Source organism: Parasteatoda tepidariorum, chromosome 3 (genome assembly GCF_043381705.1).
Source record: "Parasteatoda tepidariorum isolate YZ-2023 chromosome 3, CAS_Ptep_4.0, whole genome shotgun sequence".
Lineage (NCBI taxonomy): Eukaryota > Metazoa > Arthropoda > Arachnida > Araneae > Theridiidae > Parasteatoda > Parasteatoda tepidariorum.
The window spans coordinates 93,058,375-93,084,815 of NC_092206.1; the positions used below are offsets into that span (position 1 = coordinate 93,058,375).

Consider the following 26,441-nt stretch of genomic DNA (forward strand, 5'->3'; position numbering starts at 1 on the left):
AACGAGATATCAGAAAATGGTATCGCCGATTATAATTTTGATCCCTTTCTACTTAACTAGATCACTCAAATTTCAATTGGAACTCAGTGCAGGATAAAAGAATGAAAGAAATAAAAAATATAGTCCTAATATAAACAAATAACTTATTATATATATGATAAAAACAGCTCATTACTGATCCTTAGTTGATTTTTTTTATTTTTTTAAATTTGTACCAGGGCCAAGATGATCAGATTTCTGTTAGATCAGAAGATAAAATTGATGTTTTAATACTGTTTAGAAATCACTTAGATTTATTTCTGAACAAAAATCAATGAAATGGTCAGTATTTCATTTAAAGAAATTTTTAAAAAGAACATTTGGTATAAGAACAAAGTCATATTTCAATAGCACTTAAAAATTTTTTGATTTGTTATTTACTTTTTTTTTATTATTTAAGTGATAATCTGGTGGCTCTATCTGGAGAGATGTTTTTAACTAGAAATACATTTTAAAATCAGAAATTTCTGTTGGAACTAGTAAAGGAATACCGTGTTTGCTGAAATGATATACTTGAGAGACTAAAACCGTCTTTTTCCCACATTAAGTTTTTTCAAAAAATATTTAACTTTGGAGTTTTCAAATCTAAATAACGTGTGATATTGGGAATCATGAAATTTATAATATAATTGTAATTTGGGAAAATTAACTCTTTGAATAAATTTCCATTTAAGATCCGAGCAGTGTCAGAGCGGAAAACTTTGTCACGTCTCGGGTGAAGATTAAATATGAGTATTTTCTACATAAAATATTAAGATTTGTCTGTATCAGCAAATTCATATTATACTAAGAGTACGTTTGACACACAGATTCAATGAACACAAAATTTGAGCTCATAGTCATTCTCTCCCTGTCATGGGCGGATCGTGAATTTGTGGGGCCCTGGGCTGAAACTACTTTGGGGCCCTAATAGCCATTTTGTCAAAAAACTGTTTTCTGCAGTGATGTAGATAAGTATATGGATGGTGTTTTCAATAGAAATGTAAACAATAACAATCTCGAGCTCGCACCTACTCTTGTTCCGGTTAAAAAGTTTGCAGCTGCTTACTACATGTTATTCTGATAGGCGATGTTTTTCAAACGGATAATTTTGTTTTCAATAAAAGAAATAAACTAGATAATTTCTGAGCTCAAATCTGCCGTATTTCATAAGATATTAATGTTATTATGTAATTCTGGGGAGTTTGGAGTGAAAATTTGTTTCAGTTATTTTGTTATTTATTATTAAAAAAGGTGACATGGTTGCTAGATATTGAATAACTCGCTTTTTTGGCAGTCTTGATTTGGCCTCTTTCCATTTGTTTATTACTGTTTGTTCGTGTTGCAAGCTGTGTGCCATCTTACGTTAGTGTTAACACTTTTAGTATTGTAAACACAAGTATTGTTAGCATTGTAAACATAAGTAATAAGTAATCAAATACATTGTTTTTAAAGATTTAGTAAATATGAAGTACAATTCAAGATTATAGCTATTTACACATCTGAAATAAGCACACCGAGCAAAAAATTAGTCACCCTTTGAGAAATCATGAAAAACATAATTTAATAGCAAGTAACACCGCTTTTAAATTCGATAACCGTCTGAAATCGGTTTAGGAAGTTAGTCCACAAGGTTTTGCAGGTACTCCAAATCTAGTTTAAGCCACTCTGTGAGGATTTGATCTCGCAAATTGCGAGGATGCTGATTTTGGCGTTTTACCCGTTATTCCAACATGTTCCACAAATTTTCAATGGAATTGAAGTCAGGTGATTTTGCAGGCCAGTCGAGATGCAATTGAGTGTCTGAGTGTTCATAAAACCAGTCTTATATTCTTCCAGCTCGATGAACTTTGCTGTTGTTATCTTGAAAAATAGGAGTAGCGACAACACACTCTTCGTAAGGATGTTGACCGAAAGGCAACATCTAATCATCCAGAATGTTCAAATAAACATGTTGGTTCGTGTTAGTTGCCACCTCAGTGATGGGACCCAATCCATAATAAGAAAAACGCCCCCGAAGCATGGCAGACCCATCTATGGCTTGAACCTAACCTAGCACACAGTCAGGATGAAATGTTTTATCTGCTCTTCGTTGCGCACGACGACGTGTGTCTTTTGAATAAAGGCAAAAACGTGATTCGTCAGACCATATTACATTCCACCAGTCAGCATTTGTCCACGTTCCGTGACTTCTAGCCCACTGAAGTCGCGCAGCTTTATGTGCATGTGTGAGCAATGGCCTGTTACGAGATGTTCGACTCCAAATGTTCATTGCATGCAGTTCCAGTCGCAATGTTCTCTCCTTAACAGGTTGGGATGAACCTTCATTTACTAACTGAAGCAATTCCTGTCAGGTTTGGAGGCAATTTTGATTGACAAGTCGGGAAGCATGCCTCCAGCCTCTCTCATGCAGGATCTTTTTCCGACCACAATTCTGACATCGTCCTTCGTGACCACGTGTATTACACCACTGCTTGTAGACACGTTGAAGAGTCCGCATCGAAACACCAACAAATCCAGCAACTTCATTCACCATATGACCATGGGCATGGCCAAACACAATTGCCCCTCTTAGCCACTCAATCACATCCTTACACTTATCCATATTTACACACAATTTCCACTTCAAACAAAAATATCTCACTGATAGCTTCATGCCTTTGATCACGTTGAAGCAGTGTGCACGAAATTGAGCACGTCACTTGACCACTGCATCATCTAACGAAACCTAACGATTCATCAGTGTTTGCGAACTAGGGTNGCGATTTATCCGACGTCCAAAAGGGCATGATTATTGGCTTTCGGGCCAAGGGTGGAAGCATTTCGGAAACGACTGATTTTGTGAACTGTTCGCGTACCGCCGTGGTCGTGGTAAAAATATACCGTGCATGGCAAAATGGCACTATACAAAACAAGCGGCGCGGCACATGTGGTGCACCACGGGCCAAAGATGGCAGAGGCGAATGAAGGCTACGGAGATGCGTTCAGACGAATAGACGTGCAACTGTTGAGCAACTGACCGTCCAGATGAACCAAGAGGCTACCAAGAGTGTATCCTCAACAACTGTTCAGCGAACGTTGCTGCGCATGGGCCTCCGCAGCAGACGCCTGGTTAATGCACCCATGCTGACTGCTGTTCATCGGTGACGAAGGCTGGAATTTGCACGCCTGTACTGCAACTGGACGTCCACAGAGTGGCAACAGAAGGCTTTTTCCGATGAATCACATTTTATGCTCCATGGGACAGATGGACGTTGGCGTATACGGCGTGAAACGTCTGAAACAACACCCTGCAACAATTGCCGGAAAGCCGCAGGCTGGAAGAGGGAGCATTATGGTTTGGGGATATTTTCCTGGCATTCACTGGGTGCACTCATCATGGAAGGAACAATGGATCAGTACAAGTACGTATCTGTCCATGCGAACCATGTCCACCCCTACATGCAGATGATTTTTCTTCAGAATGATGTCATCTACCACCAGGACAATGCGAGGTGTCATACAGCTCGCAGTGCATGTGCGTGGTTCGAAGAGCACCAGGATGAATTTACCGTACTCCCCTGGCCGGCAAACTCACCGGATTTAAACCCAATCGATAATCTGTGGGACCACCTCGATCGGGTTGTTCGTGCCATGGATCCTCAACTGCGTAATCTAGCGCAGCTGGCCACGGCACTGGAGTCGGCATGGCTCAACATCCCAGTGAACACTTTCAGAAACCTAATTGACTTTCTTCCTGCACGTCTCGTAGCGGTCAGCTCTGCCAAAAGTTGTTATTCTGGCTTTTGACAGGTGGTCACATTAATGTGACTGGACTGTGTATAATATATATAATATCATATAATATACTATATAATATCATATAATATACTATATAATATTATATAATATACTTTATACTTAAGTATAATCAAACATGGCATTTGGTCATGGATCCTAAAGCGGTAAGATACTCTAGACTCCATGCATTTGGTAAAGAAAGACTGACCTGTTAAAGGTATGAGCAGTTATGATGTAATGAATAATTTAGCAGAAATATCAAATAATCTCTAAAATCATAAATTTATAAAACTGTTTTTATAAGCAAGTAAAAGTTGAAAAAGTACGTAAAAGCAAAAAATAAAAAATAGGTAAATAAAATACGAAAAGGAGAGAAAAAGAAAGTTTTAAATGAAATTTCTGCCTTCTTCGTGACTGTTAGTGCTGCCATCTAGAAGTAAAGCGAAAAATGAAGTAATGTATATTCACAAAACAAATGTTTATCCAACGTATAATCTGTAAAGAGAGAGAAAAAAAATTTCAACTGTTAAATTCCAACCAATATTAACCAAGATTCATTTTCAAACAAAGCATACAATGCCTGTGTTCTTGAATTCTTTTCAGCATTGTTGTTACTCCTCAAAGCGGGAAACTATTCACTAAAACATGAATTTGATTTTTAACGCTTAAATGCTTATATTTACGGTGCTGCTATCTGTCCCTCAAGAAATGAATGAATGAATCCTTGTTCATTTCATCAAATGTAAAACTCTAAAATGAGCAATATAAATGTATGTTTTCTTTTTACGAGTGATTTTGTCGGACGATCTGTAAGAAATAATAAATTTTCACGGTTTTAACTATCTTGAATTGGTGAGCATTGTTTTTTTACTATATTGAATGGGTAATGTTCCGTTTACTTGATTATGACAATGTTGGCCCCCATTATCATATTTTGTTTCAAGAATTTAAGATTCTCTTCCAATTTGCTATTTAAATCTTTATTTTTATGTCCATTTTTATTTTATTATTTAATTTTATATTTTTAAGTTCTTATATTTTTGACAATTATTTTTATATTTATTTTTTATTTCTTGTCCGAAACTTTACTTTCTGTAACATTATGAATAGTTTTGTTTACACTTCGTTTAGAGTTATGTAATTTAACATTCTTTTTGTTTCTTTTTATTTTTTCCTTCTTTATTTTGATTTGTTTCGTTATTTTCTTTATCGATTACAATCTTTTTGGGAGAAATGTGTAAGGATAAGTTGTTTTTATAATCAGAAAAAAGTGATCAGTTTCCTCTGATTTTGCATTACAAACTATTTCACACAATCAATCACTAACTAATGTCCAACACAAGCTTTCAAACTCAAAATTGCGTAAGGTAAATCAGTATATAAAATTTATTTGACCTAGCTATTTCTTCCAATTTTTAAATTTAAAATGCAAGTTTGGTTAAGTTGCAAATTACCTTTTGTTTGCTTTACATTTACAAAGTTTTTTCATTCTTTTTGGAGACAATAATTAAAGTACTATAGGTGTCAACCTACAAAAGGATAGTTTTTTCGGGGGGTCAAAATCGGGTGTTTTGATGTTATCTTTTGATGTTTTTACTTTTATTTTGAATTAATCCAGATACTATCAATTGTTAATTTTGTATTTGGTCACTATTTTGTTTATCTTTATGCAGAGATTGATTCATAGCAATAAAGAAATTTGGTTTGCTTATGAAAATGTCTGAGCCAGGCTATGAACTGAACACCAATGAAAGGCTCAAACATTAATATGTCAGGTTTTCATTCTGGTTTATCTTGGTTAAAATTTAAATTTTGAAAAACTATTATTTAATTCATTTTCCAAATTACTCGTATCAGTAATTACATTATTTGACTCTTCCATATTAAATTTATAATTTTTGCCACTCCTTAAGAGGTTTTAAGCATTAGAAATCAATATTTAAACATTACATTTAGGGCAACAAAAAAAAAATTACAATATTTTATTTGTATAAAAAATTTGAACTGTGCATTCCATAATTAATTTCAAAAATTATAAAATTTTACCACTGAATGTACTAAGTAACACACATATTAAGCATTAATAATATAATTAAGAAAAATATCTTATAACAATAAATAATAAAATTATTTATAAAAAATTAAGGAATATGATCGACAGTAATAAAGTTATTTTTTACCAAGTTTAATTAATAAAATAATCTTAAATAAAAATCAATTATTTTTTCATAAATTATAACCTTAAAGGACTTTAAAAATTGTCAAAAATGCAAAATACTTATCAAAAATCTATATCTTTCAATATGAATATGGATTTTGTCTTGCAATTATATCAATAATAAAAATAAAATACGGTAATATAAGTCGAAAAAAAATCATTACTATTTATCAGATATTGAATATATTGGTAATATAGCTGATGAATTATTGCTATTTCTTTTCTTATTTTTTTATTATTAATAATTAAAGTGTCACGAGTATGATTGTAATGTCACGTATTCGATTGTAGAACACACCTCAGGAATGTGAAACAACATTCACATTCACTAAGACAGCGCACACGCGAAGGAAACTTCTTTTTTTTTCTTTTTAATCTCCATGAAATTATTCTTTGAAATAAAAATTATTTTTATTTCAAAACACTAAAGCAAGCTTTGGCTTCGCGAGTAATAATTTTTTCCCCTTCATCACACATACTGCATCAGTTTACGATGAAATCGGGAACGCAGCATGAATACTGCTTCTTTCGAGAATGAACACAAGAATGTTCGTTAGACGCTTCATCATGCATACCCTAAGAAGGCAGTGTCCATTTAAATTAGATCCCCTTTCGAATACTTTACAACATATGTATTATAATACAGGGTGGTCCCAAATTCATGGTACAAACCTTAAGGGTACGTACAGGGTATTGTAACAACCATTTATTGTATTGGAATGTACTGAACAATAAATGGTTGTTACAATCCCTGTACGTACCCTTAAGGTACAAAATTAAGAGATGAAAGGAGAGACAAAGTGCTTATTTTTATAAAAGTAGTTGAACAACCGACCCAATTTTTGGGTTTACGACTTCTAATGTTCAACTACGTAGCCTTGTAACTTTGAACCCAATCCAGAAGACAAGGGCACTCCTGGATCAAGTATTGCCTTCGTGGAGGACTTTTTGATGGAACTAACCCGCATTTGCGTTACATAGAGAGGAAGACCACGAGATCTCCCACGGTCAGCCTGATGGCAAAGGGTCCGTCTACCACTGAGGATATTTCACGTCAGCACTGTGGTCAGTGCAAGTCGGATGCGGATTCGTATCAATCAGCCATTGCCAGGATTTGAATCCGGTTCCGTCATTGGACGGTGAACGCTCTATTCCCTGAGCGCCATCGCTGCTCCAGTGTAATGTTTACTTTTCAAAATTGAGTCCACCAGTAGCGATACATGCATGACATCATCGGTGAAACGATTGGCGTGCACATTCAAAAATGGTATAAGGTATTTCGCGAACACGTGCAGCAGCTTCGGATATTCGAGCGACGAGATTCTCATCTGAATCAAGTGGAGTGGCATAAACAAGATTCTTCAGATGTCCCCATGAAAAGAAATCGATTCTCGACAAATCGGGAGATCGGAGTGGCCAAGGGACTGGTCTATCACGCCCAAAACGTGTCATTCAGGTAAGTGCGCACAGTGCTGAAGTGGGCTGGCGCATCATCATACTTAAATCGCATGCGGTTACAAATGGCGATTGGAACACCCTACAGTAGTTCTGATAACTCCTGTTCCATTAAAATAAGATAGCATACGCCATTAAGTAGCTTCGGTAGTAAATATGGATCAATCAAAAAGTCGTTGACAATATCCGCACTCGCATTCACACAGAATCGTTGTTGGCATGTGGATTCTCGGTTGTCCACAGATAGGAATTGTTAACATTAAAGACATCCTCGCGTGTAAACGTCGCCTAATCTGTGAATAGCACATGAGCTATGAAGTCCGTCTGCAGCGCACATTGCTGTAGAGCAGTGTTTCCCAAACTTATGACTTTTGTGTACCCTTTCTAAATTTTTCGTAACGCTGTGTACCACTAATAAAAATAGAAATGAATAAAAATAGTATAGAAATGAATTTCTCATTGTCTCCTCTGACGATGAATCGGGTTTTCATGTTTTCAATCCAGCTTTCCTCAAAAGTGCTAACGAAAAATCCGATAGCGTTTTTTTTTTCTTCCCCGAGCTTAAATACCAATTTCAAGTCTCATACGTTTATATTTTTTCCCCTTAAATTTTCAAAATAATTCTAAAAATATCTATTAAGGGCAGTAGTAATTTTAGAGTTATTTATGTGAATGATTATTAAATTATACAAATAGTGTTTTGAAGTGCCCTTTAAATGAGTGTTCTCTGCTAAACAATCAACTAGTGCCCCCCTCTTAAAGCCAGGTCTACCATAAAAGATAGTGTTGACCCAAGGTCTAAGCCAATTGTTCCCAAAACCATTCGAGTAGTAAATACAGCTCTGTTGTCAGCGATGATGTCATTAATTATGACATGTCTTTGCGCAGTGACCCACAAGGGAATATAGGTTATACCATAAAAATGACACAGATTGCGCAGAACTCCTTCCTTCCGAGAAATTAGCGGCTAACTTCCATAACGACATCCCGTTCGATAATATCGGATTCCATACGAAGTTATTGCTTCACAAATAACAACCGAGACAAGATTCTGTCAGAATGAAAGGAGAGGGGGGGGGGGTTGATATCCTCATCATCTATAACTTCCACCCCTCTTCTTCTTTAATACTTTATGTTTTTGTCCCCATAGTCACTTAGCTCACAATTTGGGTTTTGTTCCTTGAAGACAGATTTTTAGAACAAAATTAAAAGATATTCACTTGAAAGATTCCACATTATCTTATTTCTTAAAAAAGTATTCAGTTAAAAAATTCCAAAATGTGTTTTTTAAGTATTTAATTGAAAATGTTTTTCTTAAAAAAATGTATTCAATTGAAAAAAAATTCTAAAATGTCTTTTTTCTAAATATATATATAAATATTTAATTGAGAGTTTCTAAAATGTGTTTTTTCCCTAGCATTAATGCAAGTTTTTTTTTATTATTGTTTTTAATATTGTTAATATTGTTTTTTTTGTTTTTAAATTTTATGGATAATTTTATTTTTTGAGATTTCTATTATTCGATTTTTCATCACAATTAAAACTCTTTAAATGTTTTTCGAAGATTGCTGTGTTATCTATAAAAATAAAATAGTTTGTCCTCGTGTGCTTTATAGCTCCAGAACAGTTTTTTCTTTCGTCCTGAAATTTGGACAGTGGTCAAAAGGGGCAATTTTTGCCCATGATCCTAAAAATCATGCAAAATTTTCATTAGATTGTTAGGAGAGACGTTAAATTTCATTAGTATAGAGCGAGTACCATTGATATAAATGGAACTGGAGAGGATTTGAAAGATAGCGATGCTTATATAGCTTTCCTTAATGAAAAAAGAAAGAATTTATTGTATGCTCTTAGATATTTAATTATTTTTTATTAGTCATGTCAGATAAACTCACTAATCATTGTAAGTCTGGTAGCATGGGTAAATTAGTATTCCTATGTAATGTGAAACAAAATGTTATCTTTTTTACATAATCATGCGTTTAAAACTTACATAAATTAAACTTAAAAGTTTAAAAATAATAAACTTATAATGAAAAGTAGTGAAATTAATGGGGAAAATTAATCTAATTCGTTTAGGTCAAACGTAAAAAAGTGACACGCTATTATTGACGTTACGAATGCCTAATAAATTTTTGTAATCGGTATTAATTGAAATGAAAAAACGAACAGTTATGTACTAAAAAGCAAAATTATGAAGGTACTAATGCTACTAAGGAGAATCATAAAAATTTGCTATATATGCTACTATTGATGTCGATGGCGTTTAATTAATTATGGTAATAGGCAAGTTTGGTATTAACCGCTGTATTTCTAATCAATACCAAATATAGGTATAATGTAGGTAAAATTATAATATTTGTTACCTATTTGAACTACACCAATACCGTGCTGTTTTAGTATAAATAATATGGAAAGAGGTATTTCCTTCGAAAGGGATAAGTACCAGAGAAAATCGCCCTAAAAGAACAAATGTTGACCAACATGAATTGGCCTCGTGGAATACATCACGATCTTATACGATTGTGAATAGAGTTAATTGTTTATTTGATAGAATGAACTATTAAAAACGTGTTTTGCTCAGTCTAATAACGAAAAGCCACCGGCAGATTTTAAAAAAATTTACAATAAATAAATACATTTTCGTAGTGTCATTCTGTTCTGATTTATTGATAGTTAATTTTTTCCACCTCGTACTGAGAACTGGTATTCAGCTTATTGAATACAAAAAGTATATATATCAGTAATAAGTCCACCGATTGTGAAGTGAGTTCAGTTGTTCGGTTTTTAAAGGCCAAAAAAAGTTCACCCAGCCACTTTTAAAGATTATGGTGAAGGTGTAATGACTGATGAAAATGTGCGCAAATGGTGTAGGTTTTTTAATGAAGGGAGAACAAATGTTTATAATGAAGAACGATCTGGATGACTTATTGTGATGAATGAGAAATACTAGATCATCCACCATAACTACCCTGACTTAGCACCACTAGACTTTCATTTGTTTCCAAAACTTAAGGAAATTTCTTGGTGGAAAGTGCTTCGAAAATGATTGTAGAATGATGATGAAAGAAACTGTTACGAACAAGTTTAACGGTCGTAAATAAAAATTAACGAAAATATCAATCGAATGAAAACAAAGCTTTCTTCAAAAAGGATTTATTTTCATTTAAAAGAATTATTTAAAAAGAGAATTTTGTAATTTAAAAGAAAATTTTCATTCAAAAATATGAAAAACTTTTTTAATAAGCAAGCTGTAAATTAACAACTATTTATCATAACAACTATCGTATCATCTTTTAAATATTTGAAAAGAAAATCGTCTTCATTTTAATTTAGGACCATACCTAACACTAAAAAACCAATGCGAAAAATTCCTTTTTCGAACACTCTCTCGAACAATAGAATTGAAATGTTTGAATGATTACTAGGATTGGAGGATATAAAATTGCCAATTACACCAGCTGTACAAATTCCAAGACGTTAGCCTAGTTATAAGAGAAAGACACACAAAGTCTACCCTTATTAATATAGATTATTATTATTGTAGTTTATTATTATTGTTCTTTTCTTAAGAAGTCCTAGAGTAGAATTAGTTGTAGTTTTTAGCGTATTTGAAAAAATAAAATGAAAGCGATTAAAAGTATACGAAACATTTTTTTTTCGCCTTTCAAACTCCTCCAACGGTTAAGTTCTGTATTGAAAAGAAAACAAAAAAAAAGGACCTTTAGATTTTATTGATGTTAAGTTGCATCGACAGCAGAGGAATAACTTTTACGGTTTTTTTGAATGTCTTTGCTGAAAAGAAACTATTTTGATAAAAATAATGTGATAATTTTTTCCCCCGTGCCTTTGAGGTAAGAAAAGTATCATTAATACTTAATGATTTCTTTTTGCCGTTGCATTCGTTTTCCTGTGAAGGTGAACATTTCCCGGAATTTCTTTAGTAGCTTACATCTTTTACTCAACACATCGAACTTTTTATTTGATATCTTTTATTGCTACTGAAAGTGATTATTTGTAATGTTTTTACGTTTGTGAAGAAAAAAAAACTAATTTATTTTTAACTTAAATTAGCTTTTTTTGTGCAATTATTTTCGCTACTATACTTCTGTATAAAAACAACTTTTATGTGCATAACTAAGGTCATTCGTCAAATATAAACCTCTGTTACTATCATTGAGTTTATTCTTTGCATTTCTTTTTAATTTTAAATTTGCAGCTTGGCAAACCTTCTAGATCAGGGGTTTCCAACTTACATGAGACCGGGGGCCACAATTAAAAACACAAATCAAATGGCGGGCCGCAACTTCATCAACATTTTTTGTAGAACTCTTTTATGTCTGAAGGAACATTAAATATTACTGTCAGAGTTTTACCAAGTTGTACAAAACAAAAGTATTGAATTACAAATTAAAATAAGAAGCAGATTTTTAAAAATATTTAATTGTTAATAATAATATTTTTTAAGATATTAAATCAATAATAAAAATTCGGGCTACAATAACTTTGATATGCACCTATGTATTAAATAATTAATGTGCAACAGATATCTAATTGTTAAGGTATTCAAACTTACATAGTAGCACACAAAATATTCTATGAGAAAATTGAGGTTTGTCTGTCGCAACCACCAGACTTACATTTTAAATTTTAAATTTACAAATGTGTGTGTAAATAGTTTCGTCAAAAATGAGTGGTTTCAAAAAGTTAAATCAGAGAAAAAGTTAAATTTTCTGATGCGCACATGCTAATTATAATAAAAAAATGAAATAATAAAGAGCAACATACACGATAATTTTTGTATTTGAATCAATATATTCTAGGATGCAATACCTGAAAAATAAATTTCTTTGCCCCGTTGGTATGTTAAATTTCACAGAAACGAAGAAATTAGGTTTTTATTAACGAGAAAAGTATTTTAAACCCACATAGATTTTTTACGAAAATTGTCCCCCAAAAAATAACAACTAATATATTTTAGTTCGCGGGACCCCAAAAAAGGCTGATGCGGCTCCCCGGGCCGCCAGTTGGAAACCCCTGTTCTAGATCTTTGTGAACAAAGAACTTTGTAGCTTAGCTCGTGTCGCTCGTCAACTTTCACGATTACTCTGAAATTAATTTTTACTGAGAATAATCAGATTGCTGCATCAAAATCAAAAATTATTCAATTACAGGATAAATTTTTTTTTTTATGGTAATACATTTACAAATATTTCTTGGAAAAAAGAGTTAAATAGCAATGTAATTAATTGTTATTTTACCATATTCAGCAGAAACAATCCAAAAATCGATGATAATAATGAAATTGTTAGCGATGAGAAAAAGTGTTTATTGACAGCTTAACAAATAGAATTTTATTATCGCCAACTAGGCCCAGAGTCGATGAGAATTGAGCTCACGTTCTTTGAAAACTGGAAGCTAAGTCATGGGTTACAAATTCATATTTTTATTTCCCCTTACAGTAAGTAAGCTGAGAGGGCTCATCTCTGAATCTCAAACCCGATTGCACTTTAGGGATATTTCCGTATCGTGATTTGTCGCGCCAACTACAATCGCCTAGGTGCCAAATAGATTTTAAACTTGCAATTTCTTTGAAAGAAAAAAACATGTAGATGTTTGCCGGGGGTGGCAACGAGTTTTAACTTTCGAGCTGGTTCCTTTCTACGTTTTTTTTGTTGCCCGAAGTTTGCAAGACTGGGCGATTATTCTGCCACAGATCACGATACGGAAATCTCCCCTGCACTTTCGAATCCCGATACTCCAGACCAGAATACTTTATTCATTCCTTCAAAACACGAGGAGTTACCAGTGCACTCCTCAATTAGTGACCCTGGACCATTGAAATACGAAAGTCTCATTCACGCATAGATGGCCGCAACAGAGAACTGCTTAGTACAAAAATGTCTAGCATTTATCATCTCTCACAACAATGGCACCACTAGATAAATTAATGAGGAATCATTTCACGGTTAACTCAGCACAAAAATAACTCAACCTATCTCCAATGACCAATACCTAGCGAAAAGCTAAACATAACCGAAGCACCGGAGCAGGAGTACACAGTAAGCTCTTTTCTCACAGCGCCCCTGTGGGATACTATATGTCAAATTTTGATACAGAGATCTTCGCTATATCGATAGCCCTGGAAAACCTTAAGAATAAGATCAATTACTTCACTAAAGCAGTAATCCTTGTCGACTCTAAGGTAGCTTACCAGGCAGTTGCCATAAACCATGATTCAGATACTCAGACTATTTCAGATATTAGAGATAATTTGATTTTTCTCGAGAATGCCAACAAAATTATTATGTTCCAGTGGATCCCTTCGCATGTAGGAATCAATGGCAATGAAAAGGCAGACCAACTGGCCAAGAAAGGGTCACTCGAACCACAATGTAATAAACCGATTCCACCAGATTCCCTTAAAAAACAATTTTCCGAGAAACTTAAGACCAACCTAAAGCTCAACCAAGCAGTAAAATCCAATGGAAAACCTTGGGCTAACATCCAAAACAGTTGGAAGAAATTTTGTCACAGTCCTCGTAAGAAGGCTGTGGCAAACTTCAGACTCTCAACAGGCCATGACTGCTTGGCAGAGCACTTCAACAGAATAGGTATCCTTCCATCTAGCGAGTGCCAAATCTGCAATTCGGGAACCATGAACTCAGACCACTTGCTTGTATGCCCTTTACTGGACAAACAATACCAAGAGCGGGGTGATTTGTGTAAACTTTACTGGGATGCCAGAGATCACATGAACTCTCTGTAAAGACTACTCCCCATTCTTCACTGTATATATATATTTTTTTTCTTACTTTAATTTTTTCTATGTGTTCTTTTTGTATTAATATGTGTTTGTCATGTGTTTTCTTTGCTTGTTATTGTAATTTTGTTCCTTTTTACTCCTTGTTTAAATCCACTTAAAGTTGAACATTGTATATGGATTAATATTTCCAATAAAGCCATATGTAACAACAACAGTTTTACGGTTTTGATACCACGCTAGTTGCAAATAGTAACAAAGCAGTATAGTTTTGTATTCACGCTTTCCTACCCATACCAGTTGTAAACGGTTTTAAACACGTACATGTAAAGAAATTATCCTAATCGTAAACTTTATGATAAATTGAATGAAGAACGGTTATTTTACCGTAATTTTAGAAGGAAAATTCTGACAATGTAATGCAAATTTAGTTCCACAAATGAAAATTTTTTTTTTTTTAAATCTAATAATTTTGCCTGGTTATCTTATTAACTTTTTATTCTTTTTTTTATATTTACATTTAGTTTTCAGCTATTTTAAAAACTCTTTGAGAAGTTCTCTTGTTAAAAATATGATGTTTACAGAATAGAAATACATAGATGAAATGCATAAATTCAGTTTACTAGCTCATATGACTTTCTTTTAAAACTACTATTTCACTTTCTGTTTTTTTTTAGAAACTTCGGGGGGAAATCAAAAAAGTTTTTAGTTTTTAAGGGCTATAAATGTGTCGGTAAACCTTGTTACAAATTTTGGTAGGGGCTAGAGCCCCTGAATTAGACAGGCCGACTCATCATCTATTTTTTGCTCCAATATTGCTTGATAGGTCAGCTCTGATAGTATAGGAGCCTTAGTAGGGGCTAGTTGGAATAATCTTGAAGTTAATTGAAAACAATGATTTTGAAAGTAACCTTAAAGAAAATATGTATTTTAGTGCAAGTATGCAAGCTTTTCTCGCGAAGCATGAAAAAACTTTTAATAGTTTAAAAAAAATGAACAGAGTAGTATTTCCAATCGACTGATTTAGTTCATAACTTATTTAAAAGACAAATTCCAGGTAAATTNAAAATCAGCTATAACTTTGCTTCTAATTATCGAAATTTTAAAAACAAAGCATTTTTAGAATCCTAAGAGTTCATTCTTTTCAAAAATGCAAAAAACAGAATTATTTGATGAAATCGGTCATTTTAAGGCAGGCCTTAAAGAAAACATGTAGCTAGTGCAAGTATGCAAGCTTTTCTTGCGAAGCATGAAAAAGCTTTTAATAGTTTAAAAAAATGAACAGAGTAGTAATTCCAATCGACTGATTTAGTTCATAACTTATTTAAAAGACAAATTCCAGGTAAATTCGAAAACCTGGAACCCGCAATTCAATAAAAATAATAATTCTTTTTTGATCGTTTAACAATATATGGCAGAAAACTTATTATCGATTTTTAAGCTATTAGATATTTTATTATTTAAAAAACAACAGCAACAACAAGGAATGTTAAAAATATGCAACTGACGTAGCAATAAAAAATTTTTAATCATATAATTCTTTTTAAAAAATGCTTAATTTCCAATCATACTTCGTTTTAGAGTTTCAACTTAGCTATCTTGAATTTACATCGGTTAAAATCCACTTTCAATAACAATAAAAACTCATACATCCAAATTTAAATTTTTATAATTTGGCTACGTTTAGCATATAAATGCATTGCGATAGTAAGTGTTTGAAATATCGCCCATGCAATCCTATTACATTGCTTAATGAAATTCACCACATCGAATTTTTCGAATATGATTTCATATTAATAAACAGTGACCTTCAAAATCTATAATAGTTTCATAATATACAGTTATATGTAAGTCTTATGGGTTTACAGAAAAAGAGTTACATAATATACAGTTACATGTAACTCTTATTTGTTTACATAAGAAGAGTTACATATCATGTAGTTTATCAAAATGCTTAGATTTTTGGTATTATTTCTTTTCAGACCACTCTGTGCTGTGTAGCAAAAAAACACCACTTCTAATTTATACCTTTAAGTGTCCTACCCCCTTTTGATCTACAATGGAACAAGATACAGTTCAGAGTTTTCTCCTGCATGGAATTCACTGTCAAAAATGAAATAAAGAAAGTACGCACATAGGGGATAAGAAATGATTATTAACGGCAAGAAAAAGCAGAAACTACATCAAAATCTGAAAAATCACTAGTGAGGAAGGTGGGACCTAACATTTCAAAACCATTTTGCTTACCGGATAAGAGTCTAATAATCACTTTTTGCCTCCTATCCATTTCCTCCTGAATAGGTTATGCACTTCTTTCTCTGTAGTGATTTCTTGAATTTTGATTGCGTTTTTTTTCCCTGTCTTAAATATTTATTAGGGGTCTCCAACGCAGATACGTTTGTTAAAACATTTCTTTTGGACTAGGAATGTAAAAATATATACTAAAGATTTCCCTTTCTGAGCATAATACCTTCGCTGAAATTGAGGAATGTTTGCTAAGATAACATACTAGTATTTCTTTATTTACTCCAGTTTTACAGCAGAAACTACTTTTTTTTTAAAATATGATTATCTCTTTTTTATTTTGTGTGTCTTCAGAATGATTTCTATAAGACAAAAATGTCTCTTAAAGAACCCAGAACCTTTCTTCAATCATAAATTTTGAAAGATATATCAAAATTCCTTTTCCGAAGTTTTGATGGGAGGAAAAGGAAGACAGATCGGTTAGCTTCGATTAAGATAAATCACGCGGAATCGTAATCATCATCGCTTTGAACAGGGAATAGAGAAAAATCGATTGACTCGAATGAAAAGTTAGTTCACGCTTACGAAGTAACAAGATTCCATCATTCCTCGCCAAATGCTTGAAATAGTTGAGAAGACAATAAAAGTTTTTCATCCATTCAACATTGATAAATTATTTATTTAGAGTGTAGGGAATGTTTGTTAAACGATGTGTTGGTATTTTGAATAAACTTAAGGTGAAGTTTATAATTAACTGAACAATTTGTTAACTGTATAACTGGAAGATAATTCTTCAATATTGTAATCAATGTCGAGTTTTTTATTGATATCGAAATACTATTTAAAAAAAATGATATTTTAACAAAACCTCATTTACGAAAATGAGGTTAAAAGGATGTTTAATTATTAAAAAAAAAAAAATAACTGATTTATAAAATTAATCAAATAATCAGAATTTGTAAAATTTGTTGCGCCGTGTTTAGCTGAAATATGCATAAAATATTTCCTAACATTTAAAAATCAAATTATCTTATTTGATCCTTTTTTTAATAAATAAAAATCATTAATATAATCTGCAATTGTTTATACCACAACCTAGAATTGAGCGCAGAATAAAATCTATTTTCAGAGATTCTTTCTATATCTGATTAAACATTAACGTAGAATTTGAAAACCATTTAATGGTTACTAATTTTTTGAATTCATTTAAATTAGCTATTATTTTGCGTGCGTTCTTTTCCGACCGCGCATTTTAATGCTCGAGGCTAAGAAAAAGAGCCTTGGCAATAAATTAAATCAATTAATAATCAATATATGGATTCCTTAACTTTTCTTGGCTAAAAGTATGCTAACGTACGCAATACACTCGCATTTTTGATTTTTTGGTGGACAGAGTTGTCCTGTGGGGCTTAGCCCTGCAACAACACTATATATTACTCGATAATTTATAATTTGATAGTTTATAATTTGATAATATATAATTTGATAATTTGTAATTTGATAATTTATAATATGATAATTTATGATTTGATAATGAATATTTGCATTAAAAACTGAGATTAATCTTTACTTTGGAGCTCCACATAAATTTCAAAAATAAAGCATTTTTATTTATTCTAATTTGATTCTTTATTAATGAATTTGTGATTTTTGTTAAATAATTGCTTGCCTATATCACTCCGAAATAAAACACGGAGCGATGAAAATACACCAATCAACATCCAACTTCTTGAACTAATGATATATTCACCAACTTCTTCTTCAAACCAAAAGCATTTTTTGATAAAAACAAGCAATTAATGCTTATCAAGTTTCAAAGTTAGCTTCAAAGATTATCAGTTGACGTCGCTAGTAGTCTAGAAAAACCAGGAAACAATATTTTTTCAATTACCACAACAGTTGTAGCTGGCAACTGTTAGGGAACAAATGTAACAGGCGGCCAAGCAAATAAACTGCTGTTTGTAGAAAATGCAACACCATGAAGGAATCATCAGAATCAAATGAAATATTATTTTAATAATGGATATAGGATATTATGCAAATTAATAAAGTTTCAGAGCCATCGCGCGTGCGTGGCGCGCGCAGCGCCCTCTGAATTGATGCTGAAAGCGTATAAATAAAGTGCTGTAGCGGGACGTTGAAAATAGTCTATGATTATTTGTTAGTGGCAAACGTTTAGTGANCACTGAAACCAAGTGTTTTTTATATAGCCCATTGTGCAGCTCTAGTGCGACGTAAATTAACAACAACAACAACAAATCTTCTTCAAACCAAAACTATTTTTTGATAAAAACTAGCAATTAATGCTTATCAAGTTTCAAAGTTAGCTTCAAAGATTATCAGTAGACGCCGCTAGTAGTCTAGAAAAACCAGGAGACAATATTTTTTCAATTACCACAACAGTTGTAGCTGACAACTGTTAGGCTGTTAGGGAACAAATGTAACAGGCGGCCAAGCAAATATTTCAGTACGAATAGCTGGCTTGCAGCAGAAAATAATATTATTTTATAGTTCTTCCGTTCAGAAGTGCCATCTGTTGAAATACTTTGTGACTGTCTTTGAAATTTGATAAGAAAACAAAATTACAGTCCCCTGTATAAACATTTTAGTTGAAATTCAGCAGGAAACATTGTTTCACTTTTCCTCCCAGCTAATACCGCCATCCGCTGACAAACTCCGAAACTAATTTTGAATCTTGAAAAGAATAAGTAACTGGCTTCTCTAACAAAAAGGCAAAAAATCGATAGTTAAACTTCGATCTTTTTTCTTTAGTCTTTAAGGGAAAATTCATATCGTTGATCATTTTTGGACACTGGGTATTTATTTATTTTTTAATGGTTGCAACTACAGATTATCTGACGAATTTTAATTAGATGAAGCTATTTGTTTTGTTTAGGTTTAATATAATATTTTTTATTATAATTATAAAATAAGACTTTTCTTATTTGAAAAACCAAAATTCAAAATACTTGGATATCAATTGTAAAATTTGATCGTTCAATTGCAAAAGCGACATAAATCCAAAACTTAGTTTTATATTATTAAATTTTTGTTGAATAAAGCCATGTGTTGCATTGGAAAAAATTAAAAGGCGTATTTTTTTCATTAAACCATTACAAGGTACTTTGAAATGGGACTTTTTTTAATAACTTGAAACTAGATTAATAATAATAGTTTCTATTTTGAATCTTATTTGCTCAACAAATAAACTTTTTTTAATTATTTAAATATTGTACGATAATAACTATGTGATCTAATATTACTGGATGTAGAAGCGTAGATATATTTATTTAAAAATTTACTCAATTTATTTTTTAATGCTAGATATTACATTTTCTTGAGAAAAAAAATTCTTTTTTTCTAAAAAGGACATATTTTCAATGAAGTTTAAAATTTTTTGAATGCGCAATTTTGCATACGAAGAATAAATCATACTTTTTCAATATTTCATGATCTTCATAAAAACATAACAATTGTCTTTTTTAATTGTATTTGAATTCTTTTTCCTGGGAATTTTTATTACTGATAAGCAAAATTAATTGAGAAATCATCTTTTAGAATGTCATTAAAACAATGAGAACATAAAATTGTATTAAAATAAAGATCAATATATATACTTGAATATTTTTTTTCTGTTTACAATTCAAAGAATGCGACACATTGATAAACGGAAAGTTATTCAAGTATTATTTTTTTATATTGTTATCGATGATTTACGAAAAACAACACATTACAAAAAACTCTTTTAAAAAAAATATATATAATTATTCTTATATATAATAACGATTGCTGACAAAATTGTTTTGATTTTTGTAACCAACTGCATACAAATTTTTTTTTGAAATTTTCCTTATTCTGAGAATCTAAAGAAGTTTTCTAGTCGAAATGTTTAGAAGAGAATTTAGATTTTTTAGCAAACATAAAAAAATACAAAAATTATTCATAATTAAACTCACAAATCTTTTATTTGTGCTTATAAGAATTAAAAGAAAATATAGGAAAAATGTGTTTTCATTTACTTATAACAATGAATAAAACCAGGTAAGCAAACAATTGTTTGATTGTTTTAAAATCTCAAATTGGTTAAAATTACGAGCGTCGCTTTGGTCTAATTTTTGAAGGGGACGAAATTTAAATAATCATTTACAATATCTCTCTAAATTTCACGAAAAAAATATGTCAAGAAAATACGAAAAAAATGCATGCTGAATATTTACAAAAAGATTATTTTTTTACTCTTTCTAGATTTTAACTTTGATGATTAAATCGATGATGACGCATAAAATTTTTATTTATTTATCTGAAACAGTGAGAGGGATTTCTAATCGTTGGGGGGAACATATACCCCACCGTTTCTCCCGCGAACGACGCCTATAATTACAATTAAAGATTTATCATATTGAACTAAATTTTTTGTTATTAGTTTTAGTAATAAAGAGTTTAATTTTTTTCTTCCTTTTTGACATCGATAAGAGAAATAAAAGAAGTAATAATGATTAAGTTAATCATTTCATTCTCTATTATATCCGTAGCTGAACAGCTGACTCAAGTTTGGGTTAACGACTACTAACGTTCAACTCCGTAGCCTTGTGATTTTGAACCCAATCCAGAAGACAAGGGAACTCTTGGCTCAAGTATTGGGAGAAATTTTGCCTCTGTGGAGAACTTTTTGATGGAACTTGCGTTACATGGAGAGGAAGACAACGATAACCTCCTACGATTAGCCCATGATCCGTCTACCACTTAGGATATTTCACGTGGTCGGTGCAAGCCGGATGCGGAATTCGTATCGACCAGCCATCGCCGGAATCGAACCCCGGTTCATCTCATTGGAAGGTGAGCGCTCTATCCTCTGAGCCATCGTGACTCTAAATGAATCATTTGAAAGATTCAGTTTCGGTTTTATTTCAGTATATTCTTGTATCAATGGATGCAAAAGAATTTATAGGCAACAGATGGCGCAATGCTCACTTTATTTTTATTTTCGCTTTTTAATTTAAAATTATGTTTCCTTTCAATCATAGAACCTCAAGGACGTGTTCATACGGAGGAGTTCGAAGATCAGAAATTAAATATTACGTTTTTTAAGTTTCGGATTATTTTTTATTTATAAATACACATTTTTGAGAAGCATCACCACGTCAGTTTATTGAGTTCTCCGAAAAATAGATAAAGTAGAGCTATACTAAGAAATATTTTTATTAATTTCACCGCATTCAATTCATCAATATTTTCGATATTAGTAACAATATAAGTTCTGATACATTAAAATAGTTAATTTTTCCTTATTGTCAAGTTAGTTTTACAGAGTTTGTTCTATTATAGACTTTTTTCATTTCTGGATATCTTTAAAATATCTGATGTCTAAAATCTTCTTTCAATAGTTTCTGTTCGGCAAAGTGTTTAAAGAAAATAAAAGAGAACTCAATTTTTATTTATACCTGTATCAATGAATAAACAAATCCATAGAAATATTCTTTTAAAAATTATTATTATTAAGTCTTTTTCTTTTATAATAAAGGTTCCAATACTTTGAAGTTTTCCCAATGGTTAGACTAAACAAAAGTTTTTATTTATTGATGTCTTTAAAAAACACGCAAAAAAATATCATGATTAAAATCTTTATTCAAAAAATGTCGGTTTCGAAAAAGGTTTAAAGAAAATGTCAGAAAAATTGTATTTCTAAATAAAGTTGTACAGTATACTCTCAATATCTCGAAAACCTTGTTATATCAAAAAAATATCTTTCCCCTAGGCATTTTGTATCCACCTATTGTTATTGTGAATTTCTAAATCGAAGGGTTTCTTTTCAAAACTTTGCCATGTCGAATATTTTTCGAAAAAGAAAAAGAATTTTTTTTGGAAAAATAACAATGTAAGTTCATTGTAAACCAATCCATTTCTATTTAATGCATTATTGTTCTTGTCTTACTTTTAAAAATAAAATTATCATTGTTTTATTTAGGCTTATAGTCGACTATCATTATATACATATTTAATAGCAGTTATTCTTAGGTTTCATGACTCGACTTTTTAGAGTAATAATTTTTAAGTACACTCTATAACAAAAAAATCGACGCACCAAGAAGAAGTAGTCCGATTGAAACGAAAATTGGTGGATAGGAAGACAATGTACAGAATAGTAAATGATTAAAATTTCAGAACAATTGAATAATTTATTGCAGAGTTACAGTAACAAGTTCAATAAAATGTTGACCCGCCTCTAGCGTGGATACAAGCTGCCACACGGCGTGGCATAAACCGATAAAGCTCCCGGATGGTCTCTTGCGGTATTTCCTGCCAAATTCGATCCAATTTTCGAACGAGGTCATCAACATTCCGTGCCAGATGCAATCGCCTTCCTATCATATCCCAGACATTCCGCGATGGGAGAGAGATCTGGTGATCTAGCAGGTCAAGGAAGAGTTTGACAAGCNTTGAGGGCCGGTGTGGTGTGCAATAGTGAAGGCAGGATCCCCCCTCTGCCCTGTGCGTCTCCAAACACATCCTCGATGATCGTCAGGACACAGTTGGAAGTGGAATTCGTCGCTAAAGACTATACGTCCCCAGTCGGCATCATTCCAGCCTGATCGATTTTGCGCGTCTTAGTGCGTTCTTGGTGCGTCGATTTTTTTTGTTATAGAGTGTATACACTTTTTTCTTTTTAGAACATATTTAGTTCGGAACTTATTATCTCGAAAACTCGCTATCACGATTTTTTTTTAGCATTCCTTCAACTTTAAGGTATCGAGATTATACAGTAAATAAAAAAAAAAAAATCATACAAATATTAGTGAGAGAATTTCGATTTCGGGCATGATAGAAAAGTTCCGGTAAATCGAAATAAAAGTTTTGACAACAGTAAGTTTAATCAAAAATAATCGTCTCTGCTCCTTCGATTTAGCGAATTAATAAACAGTTTGAACAAGTTAAATCCATCCGTTCGCATAAATATTAGCATAATCCCGGGAATGAAAGAAGATTTATTTTATTGTCAAACTAAATAAACTCAAAAATCTTTCTTCTTCTCAGTCGGGACGCCACCTACACTTACAACTCAATAAAGGGCTCACGGGTAAATCCTTTGCCTCAGTTTTACCCTTCTTATCCCGAAAGCGGGCATCTCCGTCTCTCCGGAATTGCTCCCGATTTGTAAGACCATCAATTTTTTGAGCAGCTTGTTGCACTTCTCTTGTACGTTAACAATTGACTTTTCCGAGCAGTGTATTGTTGGATTAATAAAACTGAATTTCTTAAGGATATTTTTTTTAAAAAAAGAAAGTTCAGTAAAAATTAATTGTTTTAAATGGAAATCAACTGATGAAATTAAAAGGTAAGCACTTTAAAAATTGTTTTTTTATTTCTATAGTTTTAAATGAGTTATAAAATAGTTTAACGGGGAAAAATTATTCAGAATTATAATGCTGAATTTCTTAAGGATAATTTTTTTTCAAATAAAGAAAGTTCAATAAAAATTAATTGTTTTAAATGGAAATCAACTGATGAAATTAAAATTCAAGCACTTTAAGAATTTTTTTTTATTTCTAAAGTATTAAATGAATTATAAAATAGTTTAACGGGGAAAAATTATGAATAAAATTCTGTTTAAAAATTGTAATTTAATTTTGTATTTATCGTATATACTATTATTTTATTCATTTAATTACTGGTAGATATATAGGTTGCAAAATATATTGATAACAGATGTAAAAAATATCATTTATTTTATGTTAACAATTTCATTTTCATTGCAGCTATAAATTAAAAACAATTTTTTTTTAAACAGAAAGTCTTATAAAATTTATTTAATTTTGCTTTAGGTAAAAATCTATTGATGAAAATAAAAGAAAATAAAGAAACTTAAACACTCTATAAATATTAAGTTCTTTGGCATTAAATATTTAATTTGATAGATAAGGTTTTAAAGTACTGAGTATTTTTATTTTATACATGAGTAGCGAAATATATAAAGCAAAATATATAAAACGTATCGAAATACATTGAATTACAGATATATCATATGTCTTAACTTAAGAAATTTTATTTTCAATATGAGAATAAATTTTAAATTTATTGAGTTTTTTCTTTAAAAGATGAACGTCCAATAAAGTTAGTTAATTTTGTTTTAAATAAAAATCCCTTAAAAAGGTAAGCTGTTTAAAAACTTTTTGTTTCAAAAGTAATAAATGAATTGAAGCTGTGAATGTTAAAAGTAGGGTATAGTATGTAACATTTTAAATAAAAAAAAGTTTTTTGTTGGTTTTGGAATATCAACCATCGATTATTAAATACCGAGTAGTTTTCTAGACTGCCTAAAGAAGGGAATCCAACAATTTAGAAGCAATTAAAATAATATATTATACAATTGACACAGTTTTTTTGGTTTATCTCGAAAGTGCAGATTTGCAACATACCCCCTTTTAATTATATACATTGATCTCTTCAATTATAAAGTTATTCAACCGTGAAACAATTATAAATTTCGTTTAAAAAAATTATATTGATATTTATAAGTAGAGTTTTAAAATGGTATTGATTATTTTATGATATTGATCATAATGTAATTGGTTAAACATGAATATATTTGATAAGTATTAGTAACATTTCCCGCAAAATATATTGAGTTTTAAAAATTATGAAGGATTTTATTTGTTTCTTGGTAACAATTTATTCATTTTAATTGGCACTACAAATTTTATAAATGTACATCTGTCTTTTTTATATCTTCCAATAAATGGTATTACTCGTTTCCAATATTCTTTGGATGAAGGAACTAAAAATTATTAAAATCTACATATTGAAACTAAAAATTGGAAAAAAGCAATTTTTAAACTTTATGATGCTAAAATAGCAAATATGTTTTCTTTTAAGTTTTGAGTTGCGATTTTAGAGTTGGGTTGTTAAAGAATATTTTCTTCAAGCGGTTTTTAATTTTATTTATTATTAAAAGCTACTCTGTACATACTTTTGAAGATTTTTATTTAATAAATATGCTTCGAAAATTATAGATTAAAAAAACAACTCAAATTGGTTCTCTCAACTGCGTTGATGAATATTTTAAACATTATTCATTTCGGCACAAAAGAATTTGTACTGGACCGAGATAGCCTGGTTGGTAGGGCGTTGGGCCTATATCCAAGAGGTCGTAAGTTCGATCTCCTCCGGCCGAAGACTCCTCGTGTAGTAAATGATGACTGGTGCACTCTAAATCTGTCGGGGCACAAAATTTTTCATGTTTACATAACAAGTAATACCTCTAGGGTTTCTGAATTGGAGATGGATCGTCCTGTGGTTTAGGCTATCCATGGATGTATGGGTGAGCCCTATAAACGAGCTGTGACATGTTTGTGGCTGAAGTCGTATTCTTGGCCATAGATGGCACCACTGAAAAACAAGAAACTCACCCTTTGCCTTAAATTTGCTTGGTTTCACCAAGCTGGCTTGCTGATAGTGGCAAATGGCATTAGAAAGGAGCCAGGATAGCCTGGTTGGTAGGGCACTGGCTCCATGTCCAAGTGGTCGTGGGTTCGATACCCTCCGGCCGAAGACTCCCCGTGTACCAAATGGTGACTGATGCACTTTAAATCTGTCGCAAAGTCCTCCACGTTCCCATAACAAATCAATACCTCTGGGGGTACTGATCCAGGAGCTCCCTTGTCTTCTGGATTGGGATCAAAATTACAAAGATGCGAACATTGGTAGTCGTAAATCCAGAATTGGGTCGGCTGTTCAGCGACGGTTATGAAACGAAATAAAAAGAGAAACAACAACAGAATTAGCACCACAATTTTTCTCAAGTGTGAACCCACATTTTTAATTCAATCTTTATATATATTTCTCTTACACGGCACCAAAAAAAGCCTCATTACAACTCCCCGAATGGCAACATTAGAAAATAGACCAATGATTGCTGCTAAAAATGTCACATGGCAAATGTCACATGAGGTGGCTCAACAAAAACAT

At 31.9% G+C, this 26,441-nt stretch overlaps 2 protein-coding genes across 2 annotated transcripts in view; both read left to right on the forward strand.

Annotated features, from left to right (window-relative positions):
• Nucleotides 1-13,571: 13,571 nt before the first annotated feature.
• Nucleotides 13,572-14,240, forward strand: LOC107438774 (uncharacterized). The gene has a single exon (XM_016051143.2). It carries the CDS (start codon nt 13,572-13,574, stop codon nt 14,238-14,240), a length of 669 nt encoding a protein of 222 aa, XP_015906629.2.
• A 9,326-nt stretch (nt 14,241-23,566) lies between these two features.
• Nucleotides 23,567-26,441, forward strand: part of LOC107436091 (neuronal acetylcholine receptor subunit alpha-10) — a 78,259-nt gene continuing 75,384 nt past the window's right edge. Inside the window, exon 1 of the mRNA XM_043039299.2 lies at nt 23,567-23,811. The gene's annotated coding sequence lies outside the window, so the exon portion shown is untranslated. The remainder of the gene's footprint in view (nt 23,812-26,441) is intronic.